We start from the raw sequence: 19,355 nt of genomic DNA, 5'->3' as shown, positions 1-19,355 counted from the left end.
TGGAAAATACTGTTGTACACAATATTTACTATTGAAAATACTGTTATAATATTGGTATACACAATACTTTCTATGGAAAATACTGTTATACACAATATTTACTATTGAAAATACTGTTATACACAATACTTTTTATGGAAAATACTGTTATACACAATAGTTTCTATGGAAAATACTTTTATACACAATATTTACTATGGAAAATACTGTTCTACATCATACTTTTTATGGAAAATACTGTTATACACAATACTTTCTATGGAAAAAACTGTTATACACAATATTTACTATTGAAAATACTGTTATACACAATACTTTTTATGGAAAATACTGTTATACACAATAGTTTCTATGGAAAATACTGTTATACACAATATTTACTATTGAAAATGCTGTTATACACAATACTTTTTATGGAAAATATTGGTATACACAATACTTTCTATGGAAAATACTGTTATACACAATATTTACTATGGAAAATACTGTTATACACAATACTTTCTATGGAAAATACTGTTGTACACAATATTTACTATTGAAAATACTATTATACACAATACTTTCTATGGACAATACTATTATACACAATATTTTCTATGGAAAATACTGTTATACACAATATTTACTATTGAACATACTGTTATACACAATACTTTTTATGGAAAATACTGTTATACACAATAGTTTCTATGGAAAATACTGTTATACACAATATTTACTATTGAAAATACTGTTATACACAATACTTTCTATGGAAAAAACTGTTATACACAATACTTTCTATGGAAAATACTGTTGTACACAATATTTACTATTGAAAATACTGTTATACACAATACTTTCTATGGAAAATACTGGTATACACAATACTTTCTATGGAAAATACTGTTATACACAATATTTACTATGGAAAATACTGTTATACACAATATTTTCTATGGAAAATACTGGTATACACAATACTTTCTATGGAAAATACTGTTATACACAATATTTGCTATGGTAAATACTGTTATACACAATATTTACTATGGAAAATACTGTTACACACAATACTTTCTATGGAAAAAACTGTTATACACAATACCTTCTATGGAAAATACTGTTATACACAATATTTACTATGGAAAATATTAGTATACACAATACTTTCTATGGAAAATACTGTTATACACAATACTTTCTATGGAAACTACTGTTATACACAATATTTACTATGGAAAATACTGTTATACACAATATATACTATGGTAAATACTGTTATATACAATTCTTTCTAAGGAAAATACACACAATACTTTCTATGGAAAATACTGTTATACACAATATTTACTATGGTAAATACTGTTATACACAATAGTTTCTATGGAGAATACTGTTGTACACAATATTTACTATTGAAAATACTGTTATCAACAATACTTTTTATGGAAAATACTGTAGTTTACAATAGTTTCTATGGAGAATACTGTTATATACAATACTTTATATTTAAATTACTGATATATACAATATTTTGTATGGAAATTACTGTTATATGCAATAGTTTCTATGGAAAATACTGTTATACACAATATTTTGTACACAAAATACTGTTATATGCAATACTTTTTATGGAAAATATAGTTATACACAATATTTTCTTATGGTTATACATAATATTTACTATGGAAAATACTGTTATACATAATATTTCCCATGGATAATACTTGTTATACATAATATTTTCTTTTGAAAATACTATTTTACACATTATTGTTTATGGAAAATACTTTCGAAAATATGAATAACATTGGGATATTATATTCCTATGGGAAGATAGAACCCATTTCAATTGTAAGATTGTTGCAATCACCTTCATTGATGATCAAACATACTTAGCATTTACTTAGAATTCTAACAAAGACAAGACGTAATAGGAATCCAAGCATATCTGCAACTCTGGAACTCTTAACAATACTACCAATAATTCTAAGTTCATAAGGAGTTACTGGGGCTGTCAACTTCTACATATACAAATAAAACTATAGAGCGAATGAAAATTACAAACACTTTTTGGAAATAAATCTGGCATTTCTAAACGGTTGGTCCGATCGGGATAAAATTTGACTTGGGCGTAGCTTAGATAACTTAATTTTTGGTCTTACAAAAAAAGTCAATATCTCAATTAGATTAAAACTCCAAAATTTTGATACAAATTTTAATTTTAGAAATTCAATAAATATGTAATAAAATCTTTATTTATTACCAAAACTAAATGAAATTTTCAACGTTAATTACATTTGTCATTCTAAAAAATAAAAAAACTTGTCAAAAGATCAAAGGGAATTCCGCAATTCCTAAAAATTGGAGCGAAAATCCCAAAAATGGTATTTTTACAATTTTGGCTATAGGGTTCACATTTCCTTTGGAGCTGGGAACATACTCATCAAGATTTCCAAAACTGCTTTCGGTTTTCTGATCCCAGCTCTGGGATTTTAGAACAGTGACGCAAAGTTGAAATTTTGATAAAAAAAAAATAGGTCAAATTCCGAAGGGCGTAGGGACGACATATTCGAAAAATAGGACATGTTTTTTTTATACAAGAATGTTTTCCGTAAAGATACCTTACTGAAAAACATAAAATGGTTATATGTTCTTAAAGAAAGTTTTTTTTTAATAAAAAAAAGTTAAGTCACATTTTCACCCAAAAAACAGCAAAATTCTACTATATGTTGAATTCTTAAATGGAAAATCTTTTATTTTTGGATCTATAATCGATATTACTCTGAAATCTTTTGTATATTATTGATAATTTAGTTGTCTAACTAACAAAAAATTCGAGCCCGTTTGGTACAAAAGTACGACCTACATATATTTTTTAAAAAGCGGACCAAGGTATGGCAAAATTTTAAAATTTATATTTTTATCTCTTATAATTTCCGAGTTATAGGCATTAACTCGGATATTATAAGAGATAAATATTAAAAATTTTACATGTCGAAGGTACCCTACTTTGAGCCCCCATAGCGCTACCCCTGGAAAAATTGTATGGTCCATTTTAATAACTTAAAATCGAATACTCCTTGGCTACGTCCGCATCAAATTTTATACCGATTAGAAATGCCTGATTTATTTCCAAAAAAATTTGATTCTGTCCCACTGTGCAGCAGAGACCTGCGCCGAACATCTAAGAGTCGGTTAAGCCGAGCCGCCGAGCCGTGAAATATTAGGACAATATGACATGATAGGAGACCTTATGAATTGACCATATATATTGTTGCAAAGATCACATTGTAGTCATAACCATTCCGAACCATGTTCTTCTATGCATGTTGGTGCCACTGTTATAAGTTTACAAAAAATTTACTTTTTGTACTTTGCTTCTGTACCCTTCATAAAATAAATATTGAATTTGTAAGGGAGCTGCTACGCCTACTATAACTGCCACCATTTTTTGCTGCTACATATTAATAGCAAAGTTCCAAGATATATAATAAAGTGCATTTATTTGAGATGTGCTGTGCCCACTATTCCTAATCCCGACATTTTTGACTCTAATATGTTTATTATTATTATTAACAAAGTTTGAAGACTAACATAGTTTCATAGATATACGATAATAAATTTTAAATTTCTATGGATGGTGACATACTAATTACATAATGACGTACTAAAATTGTTTTCTCAAACCACCATTTCGATAACTCAGAAATACGTTGGGAAAGTTTCAAGAAGATCGGTTCAATGGTTTAGCTCCATATAAACTTCAAATAAACATAATTGCACAAATTAATTTTTATTATATATCAATCAAGAAAGAAACTTTATAATCATGGTAATTATGCTGAACTTAGGAAAGCTTTTGTTTTTTGTAAATTAATATAATAAACTATGTGGAAATCTAATGGAAACCACTAATTTAAGTTTCATATATTTTTGTTTTTTATTTTATTGTATAACAGGTTATTTAATTATTATATTTATATTATGTTTTTTCCCAAACATTATTTTTTCCCACCATACAGTTTATTTACTTTTATATAAACATGCCCAGACTACGCAAGACATCTGCGGAACAACGTAGACGAGCTATGCAGCAAAATTTAGCAAATTATCGCGAACAAAATGGGGAAGAAGATCGAATTAGAAATTCCGAAATGTTGTCATTGCGCAGAGAAAATGAAGAATATCGGGAAAATCAACAACGTAGGAATCGGAATAACCAAAATCTAAGAAGATCGAGACAATCCTCTGAATTACGCGAACTAGCACGTGAACGAGATTCGTTATCGCATTCGGCCAGACGATCGGATACACTACTTCGTTCTATGGAGCAAGTACGAAATACTCTGGATCACTCGCAACGACGGGAAAATCTGGAATATAGAGGCCTAGAACGTGAACGGGACGCTTTAGCTCATTCCTCTAGACGATCCGATCCTTTAAACCGTGCTGCTGAGCAAGAACGCAACAGTGTGGAACATACAAGACGGCGGGAAATACCAGAGGTAAGGGAATTAGAACGTGAACGGGACGCCTCAGCACATTCTTCTAGACGTTCAGATCCTCTAATCAATGCTGCTGAGCAAGCACGCAACACCGAGGAACATATAAGACGGCGCGAAATACCAGAATTGAGGGAATTAGAACGAGAACGGGACGCCTTAGCACATTCTTCTAGACGTTCTGATCCTCTAAATCGAACAGCTGAGCAAGTACGAAATACTGCGGAACACTCACATTGGCGGCAAATTCCGGAGAATCGAGAAACAGAGCGTGAACGGGATGCTATCGCACATTCACTTAGACGTTCAGATCCCCTTTCTCTTGAGCAACAATCTAATACAATATTACGTCGGGAATCAAGAGGTACTGCAAGAATCCAAACAGAGGATTTACATAATATGCAAAATGGTCGCATTCGATTACATCGAATGAATCCCATTAATCGAATTAATGAAAACACCAGGCAAGCTGAGAGGAATATAAATAACAGGCAAGCACTTTCCCCGGAATCAAGAGTTCAACGCTTAGAAGCGGATTCACAGAGACATTCATGCAGAATGCTTCAGCAATTTAATTTAAACATTAAGAATGGACCTACAGAAGTTTGTGTTTGTTGCGGTGGTCTTTGGTTCCCCAACCAGATAAAGAAATTGTGCAGAAATAACTTTGAGCATTTACATCACGCTTTCTTTTTAGCAGATATTTTCCCTTCTGATGAGAATATTTATAAGTTTTGCAGTACATGTTGCAAAATTGTTAAAGGAGGAAAAATTCCCACCATTTGCTTAATTAATGGATTACATTTCCCTGAAATACCCAATGAATTAAAGGACTTGACATCTTTAGAAGAACGATTTGTGGCGCCGAGAATACCTTTCATGCGAATAGTATCATTGGGATATAATCGCCAATGCGCTATTAGAGGAGCAGTTGTAAATGTGCCAATTCAGCTAGATAAGACTGTTAATGTTCTTCCACGAAGATTTGACCAAACAGAAGTCATTCAAGTTCATCTTAAAAGGAGATTAGAGTATAATCACAGCTTTATGACTGAGACTATAAGACCAAGGATAATAATAGGAGCAGTTCAATACTTGGTGAATACGGATTTATATAGGAAACACAATATAACTATTTCCGATGATTGGTTGGATACCGTAGGTCAAAACGATGAAATACCGTTTATATCTAATATGGAAGATCGGACTATAGTTGAAAGATTAATTACTGATGATACAGATGTAAACGTTCCAGAAGAAGCTAATCCTCAGGAAACCCTCTTGGAAAATATTCCCGTAGAAAACATCCCATTACAACGAATTTGCATTGCCCCAGGAGAAGGACAAAGACCATTAGATATGCTTTTTGATGAAGATTCGGAAGAATTATCATATCCAACTATATACTGTGGTGTTAAGAGGACATGTACAGCTACAGTCGGAAAAATTATTAAATCTGAAGCAAGACGGTACGACAGAAGATGTGCACGAGTAGACAAAATTTTATATTCATATAAAAAGTTGGAATTATCACGAATAAAGAATAGTATATCAACATGTCTGCGGAAAAAGGTGGGATCTAACCGACATACTGCTGGAAATATGTTAGATGAGAATTTTATACAAAACCTAGTACAACATGACGAAGGATATCATATCTTAAAAGGCATTCGGTCTTCCCCAGCACACTGGGAAGGAGAGAAGAAAAAAGTTTTAGCGATGATACGCCAATTTGGTTTACCAACTTTTTTCATTACTTTGTCGGCAGCAGAGTCACAGTGGCCTGAACTACTAGTAATTTTAGCGAAAGTTATTCAAAATAGAATTATTACGGAAGAAGAAGCGATGAGTCTGACTACCCTGGAAAAATATAATTTAATAAGAACGGACCCAATAACGTGTTCACGTTACTTTGATCAGAGGATACGACATCTTTTCAAGCATTTTAAAGCTGCTGGAGGTATATTTGATCAGCATAAAGTAATTAAATTCTATTGGAGAATAGAATTTCAACAAAGAGGATCGCCGCATGTTCACGGCATATATTGGATGGATAATGCGCCTATATTTAATATAAATGATCAGACTACTTTTCCAGAAGTAGTCAGTTTTATTGATGCGTTTATAACGACGGATTCAACAATAATGGAATTGGCAAATTATGTTTCTTATCAAAGACATAACCACAATAGGACATGCCAAAGAGAAATTCGTGGACAAAAGATATGCAGATTTCATATACCTTATCCCCCTTTACCAAATACAGAAATTCTTGTCCCACTTCCGGATGACATCGATAAAAATTTGTTAGAAAAACATCAAAGGAACTATGAAAAAATTCATAACGCTTTAAATGCCAATTTATCTGATGAGGACGTTAATATATTTTCTACATTTCAAACTTTTTTGGCAGATGAAAGGATAAATTTAACATATGAGGATTACATTTTTGCCTTAAGATCTTCCTTAAAAAAGCCCCGAGTATTTTTAAAGAGAGCCTTCAAAGATAGATGCATTAATGCATTCAATGCAAAAATACTTTCAATGCAAAGAGCAAATATGGACATACAATATGTATTAGATGCATACGCATGTGTATCGTATATTGTAAACTACATAAATAAATCTAATAGAGGAGTATCAAGATTACTTCAGGAAACAATGAACGAAATACGGACGGGAAATTTTAGCGTTAAGCAGAGACTCCAACACATCGGAAATAAATTCATTTCAGCTTCGGAAGTTTCCGCACAAGAAGCTTCATATAACATCCTTGGAATGCATCTCTCCCAATGTAGCAATGCTGAAGTCTTCGTAAATACATTACCACCAGAAAAACGGGTTCGAATTTTGAAACCTAGATCAGAACTTCAAGATTTGCCAGAAGATTCAACAAATGTTTTTCAAAATAACATCTTGGACCATTACATTCAACGTCCAGATATAATAAATGATGTTTGTTTAGCATACTTTGCAGCTTATTATACGTATTCAAAGAAACTACGTAGAAACACACGGTTTCAAGAAGAAGAAGATGACTACCAGGAAGAAGACATTAATATTAATGAAGTAGGAATTCCACTTCAATTAAAGAACAATTCTGGATATATATATAAGAGAAGAAATGCAGCCATCATTAGATTTCCGAAATTTAGCGTCGAAATAACAAGAGAAGAATATTTTCGCAACCTTATTATGCTCTATTTGCCATGGCGCGACGAACAGATCGAGGTATTAAATAATAACAATGAGCAAACATGCAGTACTCACAAGAATATTATTGAAAGTAATAGGATATTATTCGAAAGGCTTAAGGAAGGTGAATTGGATGAAATTCTTCAACGATTCCATCAAGAAGCAAACGAAGACATGCTAGGGGATAATTTAGCTACAACTCAAATTCTTGACGATGAATTCAGAGCATTGGCAGTTCCTGGTGTAGATGAAAATATTAACATATTAAATATTACCGGCGGCAATCGAAGAAATGATGATGATGAAAACACTACTGATATACGAATAATCAGATTACCCCCATTAATAAACAGGAATGATTTATTGGCATCTGTAAGAACATTAAATGTTAAACAACGCGAATATTTGCACCATTTATTAAGAAACGTTGTGGACAACATTAAATTCTGCGAATTTATAAGTGGTGGTGCAGGGGTTGGAAAGAGCAGACTAATTAAAACTATCTATCAGTCAGTAACACAACGTTTTAACTCTGTTCCAGGATCCAACCCGGATTTAGTGAAGGTTTTATTGAGCGCGCCAACTGGAAAAGCTGCTTTCGGTATAGGTGGAGCGACGTTGCATTCGTTGTTTTCGTTACCAGTAAATCAATATTCTGGAGAAATTCGTCCCCTTAGCAACGATGTGGTAAATTCACTCTACGCTAGATTTATGGATTTAAAAGTTCTTATTATTGATGAAATTTCTATGGTTGGTGCGAGAATGTTAAATTACTTGGATGCCAGATTAAAACAAATCTTCAAAAGTACTACTGCGTTTGGCGGAATATCAATATTAGTATTTGGAGACTTGAAGCAACTACCGCCAGTTGGAGACAAATGGATTTTTAGCATCAATACATCGAATCCATATGGAGTTATTGCTGGAGAAAGCCTTTGGAGTATTTTTAAATTTTTCGAATTAACTGAAATAATGAGACAACGAGATGACTGCAGTTTTGCTCATGCCTTAAATTCATTGGCTATTGGAGAAATGGATGAGACACATATAAATCTTATTAAATCGAGAATTGTACAAAACACAACGATTTTGCCATCAGAAGCAATCCACTTATTTTGGTCTAATGCAGAAGCCGAACATTACAATTTATTAAGATTGCAACAAATTTGCACAAATGAATATTCATCAAAATCCTTTGACTTTATAAAGTCTGATACTTTACCAATCGAACAAAGAAACAGAATTTTAAACATGGTTTCAAAAATGAAAACTTCAGAAACACAAGGACTTTGTGGAGAGCTGAAACTAAAATCAACTGCTAAATATATGATGACAGTTAACATTAATACAAGCGATGGTCTTGTAAATGGAGCAGCTGGAGTTCTGATGGATGTAGAAATAAATATTCAAACAGGAAATCCAACAACTATTTGGGTTTTATTTTCAGAAGAAAATGTTGGTGTTGAAGCTCGGCGACAAAAACCTCATGTAACTGAGTTAACTTGGACTCCAGTAGAAAAATGTGTAAGGACTTTTCAATTTAAAAGTAATGATAATATAACAATTGAGAGGACTCAGTTCCCATTAGTTATAGCAGAAGGCATAACTATCCACAAAAGCCAAGGTGCTACATACTCTAAAGTAGTTGTTCATACCCACAATAGAATGAATAGATCAGCTTTGTACGTGGCTTGTAGTAGAGCAACATGTGCATCTGGACTTCATATAATTGGAAACTTTAATCCTCCTAGGCCTCTTAAGACTTCGGATCCTGTCAAAATAGAACTCGAACGTTTGCGTTCAGAAAGAGTACGTACAAACTTTGATTTTATGAGCAACAACGGGTTAAGAAAATTATATTATCAAAACATACAAAGTCTTCAAGCACATCACGAAGACATTTCTACAGATCCCACAATAATGCGTGCTAACATTATTTGTTTTGTTGAAACTTGGAGTTTTCCCGAAGAAGATAACATGCTGACAAACTTCACTGTGCTGAGCCGACTTCATTGCAATAATATAGCTCAAGGAGAACTAAGACAACGACATAAAAAAGGAGTAATAGTGTACATCGGGAACAATAAAATAGAAGATGCCGAATATTTGTTCGAGGAAGAACACTGCATCAATGGTAAAGCTTTGCAATATATAATTTTTCGGTTCCAGGAAATTTTTTATATTGTACTTTACAAAACTCCAGGTTTTCCTCAAATCGAATTTATCACGCTAATACGACAGGCAATATATAAACTGAGGAATCGCATTGGCAATACAACCGAAAAAGTTTATATAATTGGAGATTTCAACATATGTCGTAAAACGGAGGAAATCGAAGCCGAACATTTTTTGAATGACGAAGGATATTTTTCAATTTTTGATAAAGTTATTGAAACTACAAAGCACGGAACACATATAGACTGGTTATTTTCAACTATGGATGCAAATAACAGCATAGCAAAGATTTATCCCACTATACACAGCTATCATGACGGAATACTTCTAGGAATCGAATAAAAAAGAAAATAGCAAAACTTTGGAAACATGGATTGATAAGTATATAAGTGAAACTTATATTGCAGCTGTGACAAATTATGTATCGATAGATACAATCGTTGGATTTTTTGGAATACGGATTTCTTTTTTGTCATTTGGTGATCTCGGAATTTGTTCGGGAGAAATTGCGGATCAAATATTTTAAATTTATACATTGAAATTTGACATAAAATGCAATATAATTTATAAGGAGCTCTGCAAACACCATAACAAAAATTTACCGCACAATACACAGCAATCCTGACGGAATACTTCTACAAATTCAATAAACAAAGAAATTAGTTGCTGGAAAACTTCGGAAACATGTATTGAAAAGTATATAAGTTGGACTTATATTGGCGCTTTGACAAAATATGTATCGATAGTGACGATCGCTGGATTTTTTGCAATACCGATTTTTGCTCAAATGTTCAGCATTTGTTTTTTAGAAGACGAAGAACTTTAGGCTTTGGGAGCATCGAAATTGACAAAAATACAAAATAAGGGCCAACCTAATATACATATTAAACATATCATTTACTGCAACGTCATAACCCAAAAAATTTAATTTTTCAGGAATCGCATTTTTAGTTTTTAAACCAATATATATATTTTTTTAATTTTTTAAGGAAAATAAAATTATGGTCCAATTAGGTGAGATAACATCTGGTTAAAACGTTAATATCAACACAAAAACGGCAACGCATAACTAAAATAGTACGTTATTGCAAGTAATAGACAATAAGTTATGAAATTAGAACAAAGTGCTTATATGGCAATCCTGCATGTAATTTTAGAAACTAGTTCACAAGACTTTGTCAGTTATTACAACAACTAATTTACTATGCAATGAGGCATTAAATTGAAATTTGGGTTTTTTGAATTATGACGTTTTTGCAGAAAATGAGCGACTGTAAGACCACTTTCACACTAGGTAATTTAGTTGCGCAAGTCTCTTTCCCAACAACAAAACAGCATGTAAAATTTTCTTCTCCTTAACCCGACATTACCTCTGGCATCTACAAATACAAGGAACTTGCGCAACTAAATTGCCTAGTGTGAAAGGGGTCTAACGCTCTGAACAAAAATTATCTTTTTTAGTGATTCCATTAAAAGCTTGTACTACAACTATAAAAATTACAAAACAAACTAACTTTTTAACTCAATCACTTAAAAACTGCGTTTTAGTTCAGAGCTGTTCAACTCTAATATACATCATTCCGCTACAGTCCGGACTGCAGTATGTACGTGTCCCTACGATATGGGGACGAGCCCTTCTCGGTCGGGTAAGGGTGGGTAAGTGTGAGGCTGGGACGTTCGAACTAAAATCTTCTTTCTCTACGTAAATAATTAAATACTCTTAACATACACATCTACACGATGGTGAAGGGTATATAAAATTCGGCACAGCCGAATATAGCACTCTTACTTGTTCCTTTATAGGATTAACAATAGACCTATATATCAAATAAAGAAAGAAGTGTTCAAAACTCATGGCTGAGTCCAAAGTTACATGCATTTGAATTTAAAAAAATTAAAAAAGGCGATTTTTCGCAATTTTTTTGGGAAAAAAGTACTTTTATTCTTTTTAAGTTATCTAAAAAATTTCTAAGAGGATGTATAATGAATTTCTACTTTTTGAAAGGCTAACTTTAAGCCAAATATTTTAAATGAAAAAAACATTTATAATTTTTGATACCGACGGGATCAGGTCCATTCAAAAAATGCCTATTTTTTATGTAAAATTCAACTTTAGGGCAAAAATTCTCAAATCGCATACTCGATATCAAAATATAGTAACCTATTTTAGATGGCCCAATAAGTTCTTAATTAACCCCATCTAACATTGAAATTCATAAAAAAGCAATTCTCAGCGAATTGTTAAGCTTTCCCTAATTTATTTGACACGTAAAAAACACAAGGTAGACATGTAATATATCAATGGATAGAGGATTTTGTACGCTTTTCAAAAATGTATATAACTTTTGACAATTAAAAAATTCATGGAATACTTTTTTTGAAAAATATGACCAAAAATGAATTTTGCATAGATACTTATTTTTCAAATTGAAATAAAATTTGTATTTATGAATATTTTTTAATGAAATTTCACAGTTATGTAGATTTTTCTATTTCAAATGGAAAAATAAAAACAAATTTTGAAATTTGTTATCAAGTATCCCGCAATTCCCAAAAAAATCTTGAAAAATGGGATTTTTTCGTTTTTTGGCTATAATATTGTTACGAAATTGTACTTGAATTCAAATATAACGATTTTAACGGCTGATTTAAAAGTAGCATAATGCTTTCAAGTAACAGTGCTGTAAAACTGTAACATATCTGTGGGCATTGTTAAATAAAAGCTTTCAGTTGATTTGATTGTAAGTTGGCAACGCTGTATTCGAGTTCGAATAATCAGTTAAAGAACATTGTAAAAAGTGCACCACAGATGGCGTATGATCTAGAATATTCGAACTTTGACAGTTAAAGAGCTTTCTAGATGGTAATGTAGTGTTATAAATAGTGGCAGAGGTTGCAATCGTGAGTGAGTTTATCAGAGACGCTTTTCGAATAAACATCATCTAAGTCAGTGATGTTCATCCCATACAACAATTGTTTAAAAAATTTAAACACATTTGGTACGCTCTTTTAAAGAGCGTAATAAATGTCTCATTTTTTCAGAAATTCAATAAGCATTGTTGTTGGTTGATTTTTGGATGAAGCATAGCAAACACACGCGTTTCAATTACAATTGAACACAAAAAAACAAAGTTAAAAATAAATAAAAAATTTGAGAGTATTTCGGCCGTATAATGTATATTCTTTCATTTCCTTAAAATTTAAATTATATTCATTTAATAAATTGGTTTTATTTGACAAAAATTCTAAATTTAAACTTTCTTCATTTTGTTGTTATTTTAAGTGTTTGACATTATGTTTGCTGGGTAGCTCTCTCACCAAATATCTTCATTTTTATTTTTGAACATCACTGATCTAAGTGCCTTAAAGTGTGTTGTGTTTTCAAAGTAAATTCGTGTACATTATAAATTGTGTCTGTAATTCTGAGAATTTATAAACGTGTATAAAAAAACATTGAGTGGCTATTTAATTCTGTTGTTGTTGTACATTTTAAAGAAATAAAGAGTTGTTACAATTTTCAAACTACTAAACGGCTTTTATTTGCAATCAAAAGTATCCGGTTCATTTAAAGGAAATAAACCAGCGTTTTGAAAAGGTTAAAACGTAACAATTGGTGTCAGAAGTGGGATTGCAAATTAATAAGCATGAAGTTTGAAGAACTAAAAGTTGAACAACTCAAGAAAGAATTGAGTAAGTTGGAGCTACCAATAGCAGGTAATAAGGCAGAATTGCAGAATAGGCTGATAGACGAATTCAAGCAGCGTAATATTGACATTGGAGCTTACGAATTCGAATATAAGGAAGAAATGGAAGTTTTTACACGTTCAGCAACAAGCAGCATGGATTTAAGCACAATGTTTGTGGCTATTATGGAAAAGATGGAAGGAATGCAAATGAAACTTCAAGAAACTTATAAAGTAAATAACGAGAAGCTTCTAGCTGCACTTCGAGTAAACAACGAGAAGCTTCTAGCTGCACTTCGAGTAAACAACGAGAAGCTGTTAGCTGAAGTTAAAGAAACTTTCAGAGTAAACAACGATAAACTTCTAACAAAACTTCAAGAATCTTCTAGAGCCACAGATAATCGTATGATCTAGAATATTCGAACTTTGACAGTTAAAGAGCTTTCTAGATGGTAATGCAGTGTTATAAATAGTGGCAGAGGTTGCAGTCGTGAGTGAGTTTATCAGAGACGCTTTTCGAATAAACATCATCTAAGTGCCTTAAAGTGTGTTGTGTTTTCAAAGTAAATTCGTTAAATTATAAATTGTGTCTGTAATTCTGAGAATTTATAAACGTGTATAAAAAAACATTGAGTGTCTATTTAATAATTCTGTTGTTGTTGTACATTTTAAAGAAATAAAGAGTTGTTACAATTTTCAAACTACTAAACGGCTTTTATTTGCAATCAAAAGTATCCGGTTTATTTAAAGGAAATAAACCAGCGTTTTGAAAAGGTTAAAACGTAACAATATCCATACCAGGGGCGGCGTTATCGGAACCCTTTACAAAATAATTAAGAACTTATTGTCGGTATCAAAAATTATAAATCCTTTTTTTCTTTAAAATATTTGGCGTAAAGTTAGCTTTTCAAAACGTACAAATTCATTATACAGCCTCTTAGAAATTTTTTAGATAACTTAAAAAGAATAAAAGTTCTTTTTTTCCCAAAAAAATTGCGAAAAATCGCTTTTTTTAATTTTTTTAAATTCAAATGCATGTAACTTTGGACTCAGCCATGATTTTTAAACACTTCTTATTATTGTTAATCCTATAAAAGATAAATGGATAAAATCGGCGAATATTTGGAAATGCGGTCACCAAAAAACTGGAGTAGGGTGGGTAAAAATGTTGAAAATTTAATTTTCAAATGCGAATATCTCCTAAGCTATAAAAGATAATTGATAATTTTTACAATACGAATACAAACGAAGAAATAGGATCATTTTAAAAATTGAACATACCCGGAACCCCTGGTCCCGCTCCAGGTGGGCTCATGAGGTTCAAATTCAAAACTTAAACTCGACTACACTTCCTCTTTGCGCATGTGAAATTTCATTCAAATCGGCGTAAGGGTTTAGAAGTTACAGATTTATTTCCATCTTTTTTTATTATCATACCACTGTGCGTCGTCTGAAGTCAATGTGGTTTTTAATTTTTTAAACGCATCTATTGCCTCCTGGTTGAGCTTAATTTCTATCTTTTTTGAGGTATGTTTGGACGAACGTCCTGCCTCCCCTCTTAAAAGCATTATCAAGGGCTTAGCAATTTTGGCATAGTACCTGATAAAGCGCCTATAATAATTTGAAAGTCCTAGGAATGATCTTAGATCTTCTGTTTTATTCGAATTTTAAGTGTTCTATTTATTAGTATGTAATTTTCTGCTGTGTAAATGATAGCTGATAGCTCCTTAAGGCTATCATTTCCTAAGATACCATGAAATGATTTTAGTGTTGGTAGCAAAAATAATTTTATTTTACCGGCGTGCTTTCCAAATAAATTTATAAACGTGTGGTGAGTGATTTCGTTATTTGCGCCTACTGAATTTGCAAAAAAGGGATTTTGATTTGGTAATGGATTTCGAACTAAACAAGATTGTATGTAATTTTTGTTTGAACCGGTGTCGATAAGGAAGTTTAAAATTTGTCCGGTATTTGTCTTACACTCAAAGTAAGGTAAGGACGAATTCGTTAGTCTAAAAAATGAATGTCCGCAAAGTCCTGGGTTTCGAGTTGGTTTAAGTTTTCAGAAGTGTCCGGTTGGTTCTGTAAGTACTCGTCTAATGATGGTAGTTTTTCCTCTTCATCGTATTGTAGTGCTTGACCCTGATAATATTCATCGTTCGTATTTATTCCTTCTTCTGTCTCTAAATGAAAATTCCTTTGAATTTTAGGAGGGTTTCGAAATTGTTCAGACTGTATGGGTGGTATTTTCCCGAACATTTGATTGTTCTAAGCTGGTCTGTTCATATAATTGATAGCTTTTGTCCTCATTGAAGGGTCTACGTTCATGGGCTCTGAACGTGGTTGAGGCTTTGGTGCAATTGGTTTTGGAGGAATTAACATTGGGTTTGGATAACCTTGTGCCTGTGGCATTTGATTGAAACTATTGTAATATCCCATTGGATTTGCTGGTCTGAATTGATAATGATTAAATGAATGTTGTGGTCTGTATTGATAATGATTAAAAGAAGGTTGTGGCATAAAAGCCAATTGGGAATAAAAGGTTTTCTCATTTTTATCATGCTGTTGTGCTCTATTTGGCGGTTGAGACATAGGTCTGGTATTGTTTTTGTTAGTTTGGTTATGTAAATTTGCAAAATGTGATCTTGCGAATTGATTCTCCATTTTCAAGCACAAATGGAGTACCTGTGGAAGATCTTTCGGTTCTTTCATACCTACGTGCAGGGATAAATTACCTCTTAAACCTCTGGTGAAGGCATCCAATGCCTTATTTGGTACTCCAGTGTTGTCAGATCTCTTTTGTCAGCATAATGTAATGCTAAACATTTTGAGATACAATCCCAATTTAAGGGTGTGATATAGGATTCTAGTGCGGCATCGGCACTGCCTGTCATCTTGTTCCTAATTGTGCTCAAAATCATCCTAAAAAAACCTAATTGTGCATGAATCATACAATTTGAGAATTCTATCAACACTTTTTTCCAAGACTACAACTGCCAGAGAATTTCTTTGTAAATTTCAAAACATCAGGAACTTTGTCCAAGTCCGTCAAGTTATTCCTATATCTGTCTTCTATTGTCTGGTCTTCAAATCCTATGTTCGAGTTAGGGTCTATGAAGTTCTTTATTGCTACTTGGCACTGTTGTGCGCAAATTCCCGCCATTGTCTCTTCTAAATTGTCAATACGGTTATCTACACGACCTGCTTCTTGTAAATTTGGTATGTTCAAAACCGGGGGTCTGACTAAATTGCTTGGATTAGACATTTTTATTTGCTAGTTATTTCTGAGAGATAATAATAGGATCAAACTTTTCATAGTTTTCTTTCTTTTTGATTAAGTCTAGGTAATATCTTTAAAAATTTTCAACTTTTCACTTAACACTTAAATGTTTAACTTTCACTAATGTGAAACTTATTTTATAATTTCTGTTGGAGGGTCCCGTGGGAATCGCAACAGTTTTATTATTTATTTTCTTAAATATAGGATATTAAATATTATTGTTCTTACATTAATAATATAACAGCTTTCATAGCAAAGCTTGGAGTCCGACCAGATCCTTTTTGAATTTAGCTCCTACTAAGGTGTCAGCAACTTCTCTTTTGGCTTTACTCGGATGGTTGTTACCGGTCCTTTTCTCGCTGTTATTTTGCAGCCTTTTGGGGTGCTTTTCTTGACAAACCTCTAGGTTTGGAATTGGCCAAAATGCGTAAGCTCAAAAACGAAATAAAGTGGCAGAGTTTTTAGTATTTAATAATATACATATGTTTATCATGGACTGAACCGAACAAATTTAAGTTTAGTTAAATAAATTTTAAGGAATGAAATGAAAATATATAATTGTGATTCTAAATTTTTAAAATTAACACACTGCTAAAAACACTTTTTGTAAGAACTTGAAAAGCGAACAAGTGGGGATTGTAGACCACCGTTTTCAAAGATTTTGAAACACCCTAAAAATTTTGAGTTATTTTGAAAAACCTGTAGTACTTTAATAAAACATTTTTAGACCAACAAATTTTAAACAGTTATAGAAAAGCAAAGAATTATGCTTTCATCAAATGTATGCATAAAATGTATTTTCTATGAAAACCTATTTTTTTTTGTACAATGTTTTAATGAAAATTGTATATAGAAAAAAACGAGACATTACTTGTTAAAATCGGTTTAAATTTGCAAAAATTTAAAAACATTTTCGAAAAAGTTCGAAAAAATTAAACTAAAAACTCTACAAATATTTTATTAAAAAAAGTATTAATGAAAAGTTGAATGAAACCATGTTTTGTTAGGAACTAAATTTTACTATTTTCAAAGTAAAATAAGCAATGAAAAGCTACTTAAAATAAAAAAGTTGATGAATCTAGTTTTTTTTATATATTCTTAACAAAAACAATACTTATAACTTACAAACCCGTTAAAAAATTAAAATCGGACAAAAACTGACTGAGTTTCTGGTCGATAAATTGACGAACATCACTTAAAACGGTTTTTTAAAATAACTTCGGAATTTGGGAGTGTTCGTTTTCCAAGTTTTTTCTCACTCTAGCACCGTGTAATACATATATATACAGTGAGCCTCAAAAGTGAGTATACACCTAAAAATATTTGATTTTTTTTAAGATAATGAAAATCCTAAAATTTATTCATCGATTCAAATTTTAATGTTAATGAGTTGAATAATAGATTCGGTTGTGAAAAAAAAGATTTAATTCGGACTATAATGATTTTCATGATCCTAAAAACATCAAAAAATTCGGGGGTATTTACTCACTTTTGAGGCTGTGTGTATGTTGATTACAATGGATAAAATTATATTTTAATAAAAATTATTTACACAAAACCAAAATTAACATTTTCTTTGTAATTTTTTTAATGTCCAGTTTTTTTTTGATTTGTCCATCTTTTTAGACCAAATCTGAATCTGGCAACCCTAGTTGGGAGCCTGTTAATAAATTTTGTATTTTGTTTATTAAAAAAATACAACTTTATTGATTCAATTCTTAATTAGAACTAACAAAAATTGTTTAATTTATTCTTACAATTACTTAAACTGAAATATTAATTTGCATGGTAATGAAGAATGTAATTGTTTTGCAATATTGGTAAATTGGAACACGTCTGAAGCTACGTTAGCAGTTTTTATTATATTAGGGGATTTCAACTTTTGTCAACATACATCAAATTCAATTTAACGTTTGGTAAAATCATCACTAAGTTTATAATGAATCATTATTAAGATTTAGCTTAACTTCTAGAATTATGCGGAATTTAATTTTTAATAGTTTCATTATGTGCAATTTATACCATTTATTATTACCAATAATGTGTATACAATGAATATAAAAAATGCACAAAAACATCAGATTTATTAATTTTAGTCCAAAATGTTAAAAACCGGTTAACCGAGTGATAAAAACCGGAAAAACCGGTTAACCGAAAATCAACATTTTAAATTACCGTGTCGCAAAAAACCGAGATTTCGAAGAAAAACCGTTTTTTCGGTTAACCGGTTTATAAACACTATATATTATGCATAAATGTATAATAATAAATATGTACGTAAGTATCCGTTTTGTACTAAATTCTTACACAGACGACAATAAATAAAAAGTGAATGAATTTGACATTTCAGTTCGTACAAACATCAGAAAATGTAAATAGTGAGCCGCAATTTTGTATTGAGTTGCTTACGTTATCGTTCGCGGCTAATATTCTTTCGACTAAGAATATTAGCCGCAAAACAGGGGCCAAATTACCGCATTCGTCATCGAATGAGCTATCGTATCGAAAAATGATTTCGATATCGAAATTATT

General features: G+C 31.7%; 1 protein-coding gene across 1 annotated transcript; it reads left to right on the top strand.

The window, feature by feature from the left end:
- Nucleotides 1–4,031: 4,031 nt before the first annotated feature.
- LOC135950582 (uncharacterized) lies at nucleotides 4,032–10,202 on the top strand. The gene is made up of 2 exons (XM_065500117.1): nucleotides 4,032–9,819; nucleotides 9,889–10,202. The coding sequence occupies exons 1-2, from the start codon at nucleotides 4,032–4,034 to the stop codon at nucleotides 10,200–10,202; spliced, it is 6,102 nt and encodes a 2,033-aa protein (XP_065356189.1).
- The last annotated feature ends 9,153 nt before the right edge of the window (nucleotides 10,203–19,355 follow it).

Source organism: Calliphora vicina, chromosome 2 (genome assembly GCF_958450345.1).
Source record: "Calliphora vicina chromosome 2, idCalVici1.1, whole genome shotgun sequence".
Classification (NCBI taxonomy): domain Eukaryota; kingdom Metazoa; phylum Arthropoda; class Insecta; order Diptera; family Calliphoridae; genus Calliphora; species Calliphora vicina.
Note: the sequence above shows the minus strand (reverse complement) of the source record. Positions and strands in the feature narration are given on the sequence as shown.

Coding starts and splice junctions, on each gene's coding strand:
- LOC135950582 (XM_065500117.1), top strand. CDS start 4,032: ATGCCCAGACTACGCAAGACATCTGCGGAACAACGTAGACGAGCTATG. Junction 9,820..9,888: donor GGAAGAACACTGCATCAATG/GTAAAGCTTTGC, acceptor ACAAAACTCCAG/GTTTTCCTCAAATCGAATTT.